Raw genomic sequence first — 14,512 nt, 5'->3', positions numbered from 1 at the left:
TCATTTTTGGCTTCAGCATTTCTTGTTCTTTTATACCCCCATATTGTTTATGGATCCCTCAGTACCTAGGTAGCACTGCATCTTCTCTCCATATGCAAAAACAGTCATCCAACCCCGGCAATCCTTCATGCGGGGTACCAGCATGAGGGGGGATGATCCTCCTATCTGCATACCGGAGGAAGTCCGGAGATAGATGGACCAGAGCCAAATGTTAGGATCGAGTTCTCTGTTTATGGGTTGTTTATTCTATTCACGTTCAACAAATAGTATAAAACGAGGGTTTCTTTGGCTTTTTTTTTTTGGCTTCTGCTCTTCCATCCATCCTGCGATTGATAAAGACCATTGAGATTAAATGAACCAAACTACCCCGCCGACAGCAGCCAGTATGCCTGAAGGTCATCTCAACGCCCTGCTCACTGCAGTGGAATCTAAAACCGTCATTATCACCGGCGGCGCGAACGGGATCGGCGCAGCAACCGCCAAGCTCTTTCACGCTCACGGCGCGAACGTGGTGGCTGCAGATCTCGAATCAAGCAGAGGCGCAGCAGAAGCGCTGATAGAATCACTGGGGCAGCCTTCTAGAGCTAGCTTTCTACCTGCGAGCGTGGTGGACTGGGCGCAGATGACAGCCGTTTTCAAGGAGACACTCCGTCAGTTTGGTCGGATCGATATCGTGGTCGCCAACGCAGGGATCATGGAGACACAGCCCGTCCTGGACATGGAGGATCTTAACGCGGACGGCGAGCTCAGGGAGTCGCTTGAGGCGTCCCGGGTGATCGACGTGAACCTTAAGGGGACATTGAACAGTGCAGTCCCCGTCTAAGTTTATCGTATCTAGCTAACAACTGACTTGCTACTTTATAGCCCTGAGGCTCGCCATGTTCTACATGAAGGAATCTCCGCCAGATAGCCCTCGCTCGATTGTTCTCTTGGCCTCGACGTCGGGGTACTTTGGTGGAACGGGCGTCAGCGCCTACATCGCTTCCAAGCATGGGGTGGTCGGGCTGCTGCGAGCGTCCCAGTCAGCGGCAAAAAGATATGGAATCCGAGTCAACGGGGTTGCTCCCTTCTTTACCCCAACGCATATCACTGCTGGGTTTGCAGAAAGTTGGAAGGCCGCGGGGCTGGAGGCCAACACGGTCGATGGTGTTGCGCGGGTTATTGCCCGGGCGGCGATGGATCCCACCAACGAAGGTGTTTGTTTGCTGGTAAGATGTATCAGCAGAAAATTTCCAAAGTAATTGCTTCTAATGGATTTCTTTGCGAATAGACTGCGGGAAAACATGTTCGAGACCTGGAGTCCACACGGATGCAACTCCTACCATCATGGCTGGGCAGCGATACAGCCGAGTTCATGGGGAGAGCGATGAGATTTTTTACTGAAATTGGAGGCTACGTTTTGCCAAAGGCACGGACTGGGTGACAAGATATCATTTCTTTGATGGGATAAGTAGGATAGGTCAAGGTATGTACTCTTGGTGAGAACTTCCCTGGCTGGTTTCTAATTGCTCTACCAGCGGCAGCAGGGGAAGAACTATACAGCTTGCGATAAAGTCCAATGCAAAGAATGAGCACTGTTGAATAGAGAAAAAAAACCATAATTGAGATTTCATTTCCAGCTAAGCCATGTGTAGATGGCGCCAGTATACATCCCTTGATTGAAATCTACATTCCACAGCGATGACAAAGATCAACCAAAATAACATTCCTGCCATTGCCAATGAGACCAGCCTGGAGGAAAATCTGTTTATCGATTTATTCCAATACACATCACGGATGCAGCCGACCAAAGACCCTGTTCTGAACGAACCTACAGGGCCGGTTGTCAAGCCCTCCTGTCTCAATGGGGGCCTCCAGCTTCAATGTCATCTCTGTCAAACACACGACATCTACTCAAGTTGACGAAGCAGAGAGTGTCAGAAGCAGCAGGAGCTTGGTCGAAGAAGTAGAGTTTGACCATGCGCATTATGGCGACGAGTTCGAACTGCTGGAGCGCGACAGCTTGACCACCAGTCACCAGTGGACGCTGAATCTCAAAGACTGGCTGATTTTATCTTGTATTGCGCTTCTCATGCTGATGGATGGATTCAACGCGACGGTGCTGATACCGATACTTCCGGTGAGCGTGGAATGACGAGGAAACCTATCATAAACAGTGTGGACAGTTTTGACTGACTGCAGATGCTTGCTCTCTCAAGGATCTCTCGAATTCGCTTGACACGCCGTTCAGCGGCGTTCTGTGGTGTCAAACCGCATATCTGCTTGTCAATGCCGTGAGCCACTGCTTCTTCACCATGCTGTTAGAAATCTTCGGCCACGGGTCGCTGCTCTTCAGCGCTCTGATCCTCTCCACCGTCGGCACGGGCATCGGCTGTCGCGCAGGAAGCCTCTCTCAATTGATCGCAGGGCGCATCCTGCAAGGAATCGCTGGCGGCGGGATGACCAGCGTCTCGCTCCTTTTGATCTCGGACGTGATCCCACCCTGCAAACGGCCGGTGACCATTTCCTACCTCTTCATCGCGCGAGTAATAGGGGCCATCTTCGGCCCGGTGGCCGGGGGGATCTTCGTGGACCGGGCCAGCTGGAGCTGGGCCTTCTACATCAACTTCATCCTGTGCGCTTTGGGAATCGTCCTCGTACCCTTCACCATCACATTCCAGATGAACCGGACAATCGATCTACGTCGGATCCGAACCATGGACTGGTCTGGCGCGACGCTGATCTTTCTGAGCGTCGGGACCTTGCTGATCGGTATCTCGTGGGGAGGAACCCTCTACCCGTGGCATAACTGGCGCACATTGCTCCCCATTGCCGCCGGGGGCGCTGGCATCCTTGCTCTCATTTTCTATGAGCGCGTATGGGCGGTGGATCCGCATTTCAAACTGACCGTGCTTCAAAGCAGCCGGTCTTCGATCGCAGCGTATATCGGTTGTTTCCTGCAGGGGATTTTGGTATGTTCTCCTCGTCGCTAGCACTATATAAACCTGGGGTATTCTTTCTTACTGATAAATCATTCTCAACAGATCTTCACCAAGCTGCAGTATCTGGCCCTGTATCTCCTGTCCGTTGGATACATGACCCCGACTTTCGCCGGGCTGAGCCTCCTAGCCATCACGGCGGTGATCTTCCCCACGGCCGCGATGGAGGGCACGCTGACGGCCAAGTCGCGGCGGTTCCACTGGTCGCTGTGGGCCGGGTGGATGATGACCATCCTCTCGACGGGCTGCTTTATCCTGTTGTCGGCCAGCATCCCGACGGGCGGGTGGGTGATCATGTTCATTGTGGCGGGGATGGGCCACGGCCTGTTGATCTCCGGATACAACATCTGCCTGCACGCGTGGACGAACGAGGAGGAATCCCACCACGCAATGAAGATGTATTCTCTCCTCCGCACACTGGGCATGTGCGTCGCTGTCCCTGTTGCGGGCTGCATCCTTCTCAACCAGGTTGTCCACCACATCACCCAGCTCGGCCTGCAGGCAGGTGTCGTCAACACTGCCAATGGCTACATCATCCTGCTGAGCGAGGTAGAGCTCTCCAAGGCGGAGCGTGCAGCTCTAGATGCCGCGTATACCGCTAGCTTCCGATTTCTCTGGCAGGTCATGTCTGGCGTGGCGGCCTTGGGTGGCCTGTCGTCTTTTTTCATCGAGGCTCCACGGTGATAGTCATCTCTTCTGTTTCTCCTTTCTTCTCTTTCACTGTTCTTTTTGAAGAAAAAACGGTACTGTAAACTATAGGAAATAATAGTAATAATAGCAAGGGTTCTAATTCTGACCTAAGTTGTAATCATTCATAGCTATAATCTTGATATCTATCTACAGTACTTCTATATCTATGACTCTATGTCTATATCTGAGTCTATCCATAAATTCGAAATGCAATCATTAAATCATAGACTCCATCACCAGACGATCCCGAATAAAGAACTCAATCTCTGCCTTGTCACAAGCCTCCCGTAGAGAGCCCGTCATGGTTATCACCTGCGACCGGATCCGGTATCCCTCGGGGACAGCATCGCTGGAATCACCTGCATCCTCTGGGTCCTGATGGAAGAAGCCCTCGACCTCGATCCGATTCAAGTTCGCCATTTTGGTTTTCCGATGCCGGACTAGAGTCTCCAACTGCGAGATCAGCATGGGTAGGCTCCGCTCGTCACAGCCCTCGATGAAGATACGTTCCAGAGACCCCGGAAGAACATCTATTAGAGGCATGGTCGGCTCGCTGCGGTATCTAATGTCAATCAAGTTGGGCAGCCGCACGCGCAGCTCCGTCAGCGCAGTAAATCCTTCCAAGGAGCCGAGCCATTCGTCGTGAGTGTGGTTGAGGCCCGCCATGGTGAAGGGGAGGTGGGTGCCGAAACTGTCTAGCCAGAGCGTTTCGAGCGATCCCTTGCTTGTCGACAGAGCTTCGGAGAATGCAGAGGGGCAGTATGCTCTGGATTCGAGATGCGAGTCTGAGTGCTGGTATTTGAACGAGGCGAGGTTGCTGCAGCGGGCAATGAACGAAGCCATGCCCCGGATGCTATTGCTGCAGGTGAGGTCAATTTCTGATATAGTGGATCTGCTAGTTGGCATTGTCGGATTTTCGGGTTCTGTCGGTGTCTCGATTACCGAATCGGCTGAGATGGTACGCATGGAGGGGAAATGGAAAAAGGGGAGGAGCTGCGAGGAGCAGAAGACAGGCTGTGAGGAGTCGGTGTTACTGCTGTCGTCGTCGTGATGGAGAATTTTCAATGAGACGGCTTCCAAGAACCGCAGGACAGGCTTCTCAGCGTGGAACGGTTTCACGCCTTCCATAGCTCGCCGGAAGGTCCGATCCAGATACAGACTCTGCTTTGGATAGACGAGATCAACTCGTCGCAGATTGCACAGCAATGACAGCGGCAGAGCCATCCAGGCTTCGTCGTTGCCGGTCTTGAGATCATTTTCCCATTTCTCCTGCTCCTCTTCTGAGTGACTTGCACCTACAAGCAGCTGTCGGAACCGATCACAGCTAGGAATCCCCTCTTCTGCAGGAGTGGGCTTCCAGCAACGAAAGTCCAGGGCGCGAACCGACCGAGCCAGCTCAGGTCTTCGCAGAATGGCGCTGGTAAAGGCATACACCCCCCTTCTATTCTTCAACGTGGCATGTCGATATAACAGGGGCAGGAACAAGTCATGGAACTGCCGAGACGCAAAGATAAGATTCAATCGGTCTGGTTGATCCTCGATCCAATCTCCTATCGACAGGAGGACGTCACTGGAAAGGGGACAAGACATGCTGCAAACGCGCATGCAGGAGGTTAGAATACGCCAGATAGTGTAGCCATGCAAGAAAAGATGGAGGAAGAGGGGTGAATATATGAAAAAGTCTCAACTTTTTCGTACCTCAAGCAGAGAGAGGGTTCCTGTTCCCGCATGGAGTGGAGATATCGAAGTCGAGTGGGCCAGCTCTGAATTTTTTTTAGCAGATCAACCCACAGCAGGGGACAAATAATGGAGGCACACGAGGCGACTCGCTCCACCCTGAGAAAGCTGTGACAGTTTCCATGGCTTCGAGAAAATCGGGTGGATCGTGTTAACTTTTAAGCCTGGTGGGTCGGAGGGGGGTTTCTTGAGGAGATTCTACAGAAATTAAGACCCCTCGGCTACTAAGATTGCCATGACAATATTGAGTAAGGCATAATAAAGTCATTTAATTCGTGATAAAAAGTCATTCAATAACAAAATGTAGCTATACTCGATCTTCTTCACCTGTATCCTTATGGTTGGGTTGTAGGCTCTTCTACTCTCCTCTACTTGACCTAAAATATATGTAGTGGAGCTGATCAATTCTAGAGAATGGTATAGACTATCTATATGCCCTTCATTAGCTATACTATGGCCTTCTACAGCTAATTATCATTTACTATTGTCTTATCCATTTGTCGTCATTAAGAACTGATTTAGGCTTAGTCTCTCATAACTGCCGTGGTTGCCTGTTGAATAATGAGTCTGTGTTGAAGACCAAAAGATGAGTCCACGACTCTTCCTCTTCTTTTCCCTCATCCCCCTCTCTCCATTGTTTCATTGAATACCTGATCACCGCGAATATGGTCCTGGAAGCCACCTCCTCGTCGCGCTCGCAACATTCGAATTCCGACCCCCCGCCTCCGTATGAAAAAAGTCGCTTCCAACCCTCATCCTCGCCGTCTCCTCAACTCACTCTATGAACTTCCTGGCGGCACCGAGACAACTACCAAAGCAACCTCTGATATTACACTCTCTGCCTCCCTCTCGAGCGATAGTGATGCCCTCATCTGTCTTCTTCGCCAGCAAATGAGACTTCCGCCCCGACCAATACTGAGCATCTGTGGATCACACACCATGACTACCTACCACGGCAAAGAAGATGAAAAGAGAACAGTGACTGTCCTTGATTTTGTTATTGACCTTGATCTCGCCGAGACAATGTTGACAGGATGGGAGGAGATGGCACCCTCAGAGGAAAAGGAGTGGGTGCAGGCTGACATTGTCCGGGATGGAGATGACCGGCTCTTGTTTCGTGGGGGGAATCGTCGATCACGAATGCATAAGCCTCTTCGTGGAGCTGCAGAGGAGACACATATGGATGGTTCCGATATCGATCCTGATCTGAGGCTGTGGTGCGAGCGGTTCTGTCGAGACCCCTCGTCTGTGAAATCGTATACTTCATGACCTTCATCATATGCCCTGCTCACTCTTTCTAACTATTTTCTAGGTTCACCTTTTATTGAACACTCAATGGCTTTAATGACGCCGCCCTTTCCTGTCGCCTGAAATCCCATATCCGCGCCCTCAACTATCAGGGTGCTATAGCTATATCTCTCTCCCTTGCTCATAACTCAGTGACTATCTACTCGCCGCACTGGATTAATAAGCTACGCAGAAATAGGTTTATTTGGTGGATGTGTGTGCTGTTGCAGCTGTGGATAATTACATGGCCAGTCATTTGGCTACTTGAGCGGCGTTACGAGGTGCTTAGAGTGCGTTGGAATTCCTCTCTTGCTGAAGAGCCAGAGGCAGGAGGGAAGCGCTGCTATGCACGAGGTGTCTCCGAATCTGCCCTCGCAGATTATTGGGCTCCAGCAGTCATGGAGTCTGCATGGGAAGAAGAGGGAGTTACCTTAGCAGCTGGATGGGGGGGTAATGGCTAGAAGCACCAACAAAAATCTATAATATTCAATGTAGGTAAGTCAAAGCTACCCACTCATAGAGCCTAGAAAGTGGGAGGGAGATACAGGATGCTTCCACTCGGAAAGAATGTAAAGATCAGGCCTAGGATTTAAACAATATCCCCCCTCTTATAGTCTTCGTCCCGAAGACTCCTATCCCAACCCTGCCGAGGAGTGCCCTGGGGGGCAGGGGGCGGGGCTGCGAATTGAACCTACTAGTTAGTAGACTGTCCACGAGGAGAAGGGGGGACCTCTTACCAGAAGACCAGGGGCTGTTGCCTAGCGCACGTTAGTGACAAGCCACTTTCAGTCAACGAAACGTAACCATAACTCGGCCTTTCTCATCCTCTGAGCCTCTGCAGTCTCGTCCTGTGTCCCGTCTCCCGGGGCGGGCGGGGGTGCGGAAGAAGGGGGAGCGATTTCATTTGGTTCTGGGGGGGATTTCCTTTGGTTCTTCCGATATTCCTGGTTCATTAGCACTACTATATAGACATACTAATGATGCTGAACATCATCAGCTTACCGATTGATGGCCCTATCTATGATTTTTCGAAAAATAAGAATTATATGGCATATTAGAAAAACAACTAGAGAAACTATCCCTGAGTGCCAGTCTAAGACAGAGCTGGCACCCAGGGCAGCTGGTACAGTCGGCATTGTCGCTGGTGGGTCGATGGACGTTGTGATTTGTGGTTCAGGGTAAGCAGGACCATCGTATTTTAGAAGTGTGGTCATTATCTATAATCATTAGTATAGTCATATATATTTGATATAGAGTACTATACGTACTATACCGGATCACCTACTGATGGTCGCGGGGTGCTTCCATTAGGTTCAAATTGCGTCACGAGGACACCATATGATTATGTCGTACTAATTGTCTTGACAATCTTTAGTGATCGTTCTTTGGCGGCTAGCTAATCTGTCTTGGCTCAGAATATCGAAGCTGGATATAGGCCTAGTAGATTGAATCCCATAAAATTCATGATATCGTCTTCATTATAGGGGGTGCGGGAGATGGAATAAAGAGCAAGGCACAGACAGAGAAGATGTGGATAGAAAGAAGAAATAGACTGTCGTAGAGGAGAGGGAAAGAGCGAGGAAAGATAGAAACGAGGTCCTGCCCGTAAGAAAAAGGTGCCTGCCTAGTTAGTACTTGCCTATTAGGTCAGTTCCTGCAGAATTATAGGCATCAAAGTATTACTACCTGTTTACATATACAGTGACTACCAGAATAAGGGCTTAGTCAGTATTTTACTACACTCAGATTATTCCAGAATCACCAGTGAATAGAAAAATAGAGAATAGAGCTAATTAGTTAAAGGCGTAAAGAATATATCCCTCCAAGGGGCGAAAGGTCTAGAACTGGAATGAGATTATTCAAAAGAGGGAGTCTAAAATCAGTTTTATATGTAGGACTAATAAGGATAGTATTATAGATGGTCTCATTATATTTACTATGAATCTTTATTATGGTAGCCCTTTCTTGTTCTATATATTCTTCCGTAGCATTATCCTAGCAAGATAATTAGACTCTTTGTGTTGCTATCCAAGACAAGTTTATAACCACTTCTTAACAATTTCACTCTCACCAACATCTAGAATATGATAGATAGGTAGAACAAGTCATCTAGAAACTGGCAGTCTCTTGAATTAGGCATTCGCTGATGTCATTTCCGCCCCTCGGGTTTTGTGAGCATCTCGGGTTTTATCCTCGGGTTTTACTATTGAAGGTATATAGGATAGACTATTGAACGATAGATATGATCATTCAAACCATATATTTCTCTCAATCCAATGTGAGTAGAAGGCACAACCTTAGTTGGCACGATAGCTGATGATTGCAGTTCATAGATCCAACACATCAGCACAATGACCTCGACCGAACATGTCGACGTCCTGATTATCGGCGGCGGGATCGTTGGTCTGAGTATGTCACTCTTCCTCTCCCATCATGGCATCCGCTCCCTTCTCGTTGAACGGCATTCCGGGACATCAATACATCCCCGGGCACGTAGCGTCAATGCACGGACAATGGAAATCTATCGCGGCATCGGAATCTCCCAGCTGGTCCGAAAGGCTGGGGAATCGCTGGCTCCTAGCTTTGGCATCTATTCCGGGTCTTCCCTGAAAACAGTCGTCGAGGCCAAGGCCCGGACTGAAGGAAAGAAAAGAACTTCACCGTTCCAGCGTGCGTTTGCAGATGTAGGGCCGGAGCCTGGCACCTTTGTGACGCAGGACATGCTTGAACCTGTCATCTTAAAAGCCGCCAAGGACAGAGGGGTGGATGTCAGATTTCGTACGGAGTGTCTCGGTGTGGAGCAAGACAAAGACCAAGTCACGGCAAGAATCAGGGATCGAGAAAGCGGCACCGCTGTCACTGTGACTGCGTCGTATTTGGTTGCAGCTGACGGAGTGCACTCTCCCATCCGCTCTCAGCTTGGCATCGCCACAACTGGTCGTGGCTCCATGGGCCATTTACTGAATATCCTCTTCCATGCCGACCTCAAGCCTCTTGTCGAAGACCGCGAATTCAGCATCTGCGTTATCGAACGCCCCGAAGTAACGGGTGCCTTCACAGCGATCAACAACAGCGACCGTTGGGTGTTTCATATGTGCTATGACCCTGCCAAAGGCGAAACACCAGAGGACTTTCCGCCAGAGAAATGCAAAGAGCTACTGAAGATCGCGTTGGGGATATCGGAAGTCACAATCGAGATCATCTCCATTCTACCCTGGGAGCCTTCTGTCCGTGTAGCGACTCATTTCCAGCAAGGCCGTATCTTCCTCGCTGGTGATGCCGCGCACCAGATGCCTCCCTACGGCGGACAAGGTGCCAACACCGGCATCTCGGACGCGCATAATCTGGCCTGGAAGCTTGCAGCCGTGCTCCACCGCCAGGCAGATCCGAGCTTGCTGGAGACGTACAACCTCGAACGGAGACCGGTGGGCAAGGCAGCGGCAGAAGCATCGGCCTCGCCTGCTGACGAACGAGGTTTGATATCTGTCCGACTGAGCTGGAAGACAGTCTCAGGCTTCGCGAAAATAGCACCATTAGCCAGTGGATTTGGATATCTCTACCCTCAAGCAAGTGCCGCAGTGGTGGAAGAGAACCGGTGGCCACTAGGGGGCTGGACCTGGAAAGCATGGAGTGTCCCTTCCCTCTGCTTCTCTTTGGACGGCCGGCCTGGCTCTCGTGCACCGCATGTATGGGTGGAAAAGGAAGGACAAAGGGTATCCCTCCTCGATCTGTTTGGGAAGGGATTCGTCTTGCTGGCTGGCAGTGAGGGCGTCGCTTGGCTTGAAGCAAGTCAGCAGGTGAGGGAGACATTGAAAGGACTGGAGCTTGCTAGTTACCGTGTAGGACCAACGGGCGACATTGTCGAGAAGGAGAGCAGGTGGGAGACTGCAGCTGGGATCTCACCGAATGGCGCTTTGTTGGTAAGGCCGGATGGGTTTGTTGCTTGGAGGCAGCGCAGGATGCCAGGCGATGTCTTCAATGCGTTGCTCAAGACTATGCAAGCGATACTGTGTCAGTTGAGTAGTAATTAAGTATTGTTGTCTTTTCATTGAACAAAAATATATCAACACTGATCTAAACCATCTTCAATCCTTGTGAACCAGAAAGACCCTGCCTGACCTTGGAAGTTTGTTGGCCAGTACAACTACTTTTCCTTTACCTCTTCTTTATCGCAATATTCGAGGTTCGGATATTATTAATGGGAATACGATCTATCGACTTGATTGTATCTCGCAATTACTGTTGACGGACAAGAAGCTGGCCACTCCACCACGGTCAAGTGTCAACAGGGTAAAGGAGTGAACTCTGCAATTATTATTCTTATTCCGGTATCTCTTTTGAGGGAGCTTTTTGTCTAATTAATAATTTCAAGAGATTCTTATTACGTGATGGTTGGTTTAGCTGCTTATAAATGATGTGAGACGATCTTCGATACAAATTGATTATAAATACCCCAGCATTGGGTATTTTGGATCGCTAGATCACCACGTCAAAGATCTTCTGCTCTAATTCTCTACTATTGACGATGGCGCTTAAGTATCTCATCACTGGAGCTACCGGGGGTCTCGGGTCTCGGGTCCTGGATTATCTCGTCGCAAATGTCCCTTCGTCTGAATACGCCGCCGCATCGTCGAGGGAATCGAGTCGTCAGCAGTTCGAAGACCGAGGGATTGCCTTTCGCTTGGTGGAATACGATGATCCAAAGTCACTAGACGCTGCCTTTGTCGGCGTGGAGAATCTGTTCTTCGTCAGCACGAATACATTCGACGTTGAGAAACGCACCAGGCAGCACCGGAACTTTATCGATGCTGCAAAGAAGGCTGGGGTTAAGCATGTCGGTGCAGTCTTGCATTCTCATTATACTGGAAACATCTTGATAGCTGATTGTTGGCTATGAATAGGTGTGGTATACCTCTCTGGCGTTTGGTGGATTCAAGTCCGATTCCACTGTTGACGTGCAGAAAGCCCACTTGGAGACGGAAAAGATGCTGAAGAGGTAAATAAATAGACCCTGAAATAAATAGAAGCTTCTGTCAGATAACTGATCGCTGCATCCTCGCTAGTTCTGGAGTGACTTTCACTTCCATCCGCGAAGGGATCTACACAGAAGCCTTTCCCTTGTTCCTTGGCTGGTATCCCAACACGCAGACCGTCTACATCCCCTCGGACGGCCCGGTGGCCTTTACTTCTCGCACTGAGTTAGGAGAGGCCAACGCTCGACTTATGATGCGGGGTGGGTTCGAGAACGAGATCGTTCTCTTGACAGCGCAGGAGGCCATTACCTTTGCCCAGATGGTCAACGTGATCAACAAAACCACCCAGAGAAACGTGAAACTTGAGGTCGTGTCCAGCAGTCAGTACGTCCAGTTGAATGCCGCCCGTGACGAGGGAGAGAAGCCCGCTGCGTTCTTTGAAACCCTGGTATCCTGGTATGACGGCATCACGAACGGAGACGCAAGCGCAACGCACCCTTTGATGGCTGAGATTCTGGGTCGAGATCCCAAGACGGCTACACAGGTAGTCAGGGATCTGTTGACGGAAAATCGCAATTACATTTGGCACCAGAATTATACCGACCCAGCCAAGTACGCAGCCATCAAATTGAATGCCTGAGGCATATATTTATGCCCCGGGAAAATATTTCTTCCTCAGGCAGTAAATAATTAGTGGCAACGGCAAGGCACGTGACACCCTTTTCCATCTTCCGGAATTCCTGGGCGACCGGCAAAACGCTTCCGTCGCCTTTCGGACAGCCGAAGAGACAGAGAGACAGCGCAACGACGACTGGAAGGGCTTGCAGTTGAAATTAGGCTATAACCCCTTTTTAAAGGCACTGGAGAACTACCTACCACTGATAATATCTATTATTTCCCTCTCGCCGACAGCCAATAGTGAATAAGAAAGCGTCTTCGTAGTTATCCCCCAATGCTGCGCTCGCCGTGTATCTCCGACGCTTGCAATTAGCCACAGCATGATTGGCGGGATGGGCCGCTGAGTCAGCTCTCGAACCCGACCGTCAAACCCGAGGTAGAGACGGCGAAACATCCTTGATTTGCAACTTCATCTTGTCGTCGCTGTCTGCTGGGCACGCAATTCGCGGGAATACGTGGTTGAGAAGCTTGCCTTCAGTCTCCTGCCTGTATTTCTAGCCGCTTCCTCTCCTCTCCTCACTCTCGCGTCCCCCCCCCCTTCCCCGTGCGACCACGGACTTCCGTCAGCCCGTCCTGGAGCGTGAAAAATAAGGATCTCCACGTGTGTGAAATCGACTTTGTTGTGTCTGCCCGCCCGCCATGGCTGCCCTGCGTTCTACCTCGCGTCTCGTCGCCTCATCACGGCCGCTGTTCCGTCCTGCCTTTGCGTCTCGCAGCTATGCCACCGTCGGCGAGCCCGCTCCCTCCGAGCAGCCCAAGATGAAGACCTTCCACATCTACCGCTGGAACCCGGATGAGCCCGCCGAGAAGCCCAAGATGCAGAGCTACACGCTGGATCTGAAGAAGACCGGCCCCATGATGCTGGATGCGCTCATCCGCATCAAGAACGAGATGGATCCTACCCTGACTTTCCGGAGGAGTTGCAGAGAAGGTATCTGCGGCAGCTGCGCGATGAACATTGACGGTGTCAACACCCTCGCTTGCCTGTGTATGTCCCTTATTATTATTCTTCTTCTTAAAAAAGACCCTGCTCTAATGTCTTGCAGGCCGTATTCCCACCGATACCGCCAAGGAGTCGCGCATCTACCCCCTGCCTCACACCTACGTCGTCAAGGACCTGGTTCCCGATCTCACCTACTTCTACAAGCAGTACAAGTCTATCAAGCCTTACCTGCAGCGTGATACCCCGTCTGAAGATGTAAGCAAGCGCAATTGTATTTTTTAAAATATCTTGTGTGTGTGCTAACGTCTTTCTTTTTTTCTTTTAGGGCCTTGAGTACCGTCAGAGCCAGGAGGACCGTAAGAAGCTGGACGGTCTCTACGAATGCATTCTTTGCGCCTGCTGCTCAACATCCTGCCCGTCGTACTGGTGGAACAGCGAAGAGTACCTCGGCCCTGCCATTCTCCTGCAGTCGTACCGTTGGTTGGCCGACTCCCGTGATGAAAAGACCGCCGAGCGCAAGGCCGCCCTGGATAACAGCATGAGCGTGTACCGTTGTCACACCATTCTCAACTGCTCGCGGACTTGCCCCAAGGGCCTGAACCCGGCCCGCGCCATCGCGGAGATCAAGAAGATGCTGACTTCTCACTAAAGCCACGGCGTTGATTAAAAAAAAGAAGTTTCTATTTTCCCCCTTCTTGACTCCTTTTTGATATACTCTTTTTCCTTATTTTTCCCCCTCTGCATGCCTTGGCAGTCTTTTCTTTCTCATTTGTGTTCTCAGAGCTTTTCCCTCTCGGATGTCTCCATAGGTGTAAATTGTGTGCAGTGTGTCCTTTATGCCATACAGTGATAGTGAATTTAACTGTATTCAACCAGGATTTTGGTCCTTTCCAGGAATATAAGTTAGATGCGACTTCTTGTGGTTGATGGAATTCACTGCAGGGAGTTGCGGATATATAAAATTTAAATATGGCGAGCCTCCCACTCGCTGCTTATATAAACCCATGCAATGGTTTTGAAATTCCTCCTGTCTATTAGATTTAATAATCTACTTTCTCAGCTACTACAAGTATTTATTAAAGAAATGCCAAACTGCGGGGTGACAATTAACCAGTCATCCTGCCTTGATGAGATAATACAGCCTGTTCTAGTTACGGAGTAAGTCAAATAGTGGACCAATGCATATCTAATCCAAAACACCACCACAGCCATTGGCCAAGTCGCTA

At 50.2% G+C, this 14,512-nt stretch overlaps 7 protein-coding genes across 7 annotated transcripts; 6 read left to right on the top strand and 1 right to left on the bottom strand.

Moving 5' to 3' along the window:
* The first annotated feature begins 157 nt into the window (after nt 1-157).
* ASPZODRAFT_263639 (hypothetical protein) lies at nt 158-1,659 on the top strand. The gene is made up of 4 exons (XM_022728041.1): nt 158-806; nt 865-1,208; nt 1,271-1,465; nt 1,518-1,659. Exons 1-3 carry the CDS (start codon nt 353-355, stop codon nt 1,421-1,423), a joined length of 951 nt encoding a protein of 316 aa, XP_022585303.1. The 5' UTR covers nt 158-352; the 3' UTR covers nt 1,424-1,465; nt 1,518-1,659.
* Nucleotides 1,660-2,020: 361 nt separating this feature from the next.
* On the top strand, nt 2,021-3,647 carry ASPZODRAFT_30537 (hypothetical protein; the record flags this gene model as incomplete). Its single annotated transcript, XM_022728203.1, has 3 exons — nt 2,021-2,119; nt 2,199-2,951; nt 3,024-3,647. Coding segments are annotated over 3 exons (1,476 nt in total), but the record flags the coding sequence as incomplete, so codon positions are not given.
* Nucleotides 3,648-3,762: 115 nt separating this feature from the next.
* On the bottom strand, nt 3,763-5,394 carry ASPZODRAFT_126734 (hypothetical protein). The gene has a single exon (XM_022721561.1). It carries the CDS (start codon nt 5,256-5,258, stop codon nt 3,885-3,887), a length of 1,374 nt encoding a protein of 457 aa, XP_022585301.1. The 5' UTR covers nt 5,259-5,394; the 3' UTR covers nt 3,763-3,884.
* A 617-nt stretch (nt 5,395-6,011) lies between these two features.
* Nucleotides 6,012-6,827, top strand: ASPZODRAFT_126732 (hypothetical protein). Its single transcript, XM_022721560.1, has 2 exons — nt 6,012-6,661; nt 6,718-6,827. The coding sequence occupies exons 1-2, from the start codon at nt 6,135-6,137 to the stop codon at nt 6,731-6,733; spliced, it is 543 nt and encodes a 180-aa protein (XP_022585300.1). The 5' UTR covers nt 6,012-6,134; the 3' UTR covers nt 6,734-6,827.
* Nucleotides 6,828-8,940: 2,113 nt separating this feature from the next.
* Nucleotides 8,941-11,110, top strand: ASPZODRAFT_263560 (hypothetical protein). The gene is made up of 2 exons (XM_022728040.1): nt 8,941-8,970; nt 9,019-11,110. Exon 2 carries the CDS (start codon nt 9,044-9,046, stop codon nt 10,721-10,723), a length of 1,680 nt encoding a protein of 559 aa, XP_022585299.1. The 5' UTR covers nt 8,941-8,970; nt 9,019-9,043; the 3' UTR covers nt 10,724-11,110.
* On the top strand, nt 11,092-12,485 carry ASPZODRAFT_126729 (hypothetical protein). Its single transcript, XM_022721559.1, has 3 exons — nt 11,092-11,526; nt 11,594-11,688; nt 11,756-12,485. The coding sequence occupies exons 1-3, from the start codon at nt 11,218-11,220 to the stop codon at nt 12,303-12,305; spliced, it is 954 nt and encodes a 317-aa protein (XP_022585298.1). The 5' UTR covers nt 11,092-11,217; the 3' UTR covers nt 12,306-12,485.
* Nucleotides 12,486-12,824: 339 nt separating this feature from the next.
* On the top strand, nt 12,825-14,023 carry ASPZODRAFT_126726 (hypothetical protein). Its single transcript, XM_022721558.1, has 3 exons — nt 12,825-13,331; nt 13,390-13,541; nt 13,612-14,023. Exons 1-3 carry the CDS (start codon nt 12,983-12,985, stop codon nt 13,933-13,935), a joined length of 825 nt encoding a protein of 274 aa, XP_022585297.1. The 5' UTR covers nt 12,825-12,982; the 3' UTR covers nt 13,936-14,023.
* Nucleotides 14,024-14,512: the final 489 nt, after the last annotated feature.

This window comes from Penicilliopsis zonata, assembly GCF_001890105.1.
Source record: "Penicilliopsis zonata CBS 506.65 unplaced genomic scaffold ASPZOscaffold_1, whole genome shotgun sequence".
Lineage (NCBI taxonomy): Eukaryota > Fungi > Ascomycota > Eurotiomycetes > Eurotiales > Aspergillaceae > Penicilliopsis > Penicilliopsis zonata.
Note: the sequence above shows the minus strand (reverse complement) of the source record. Positions and strands in the feature narration are given on the sequence as shown.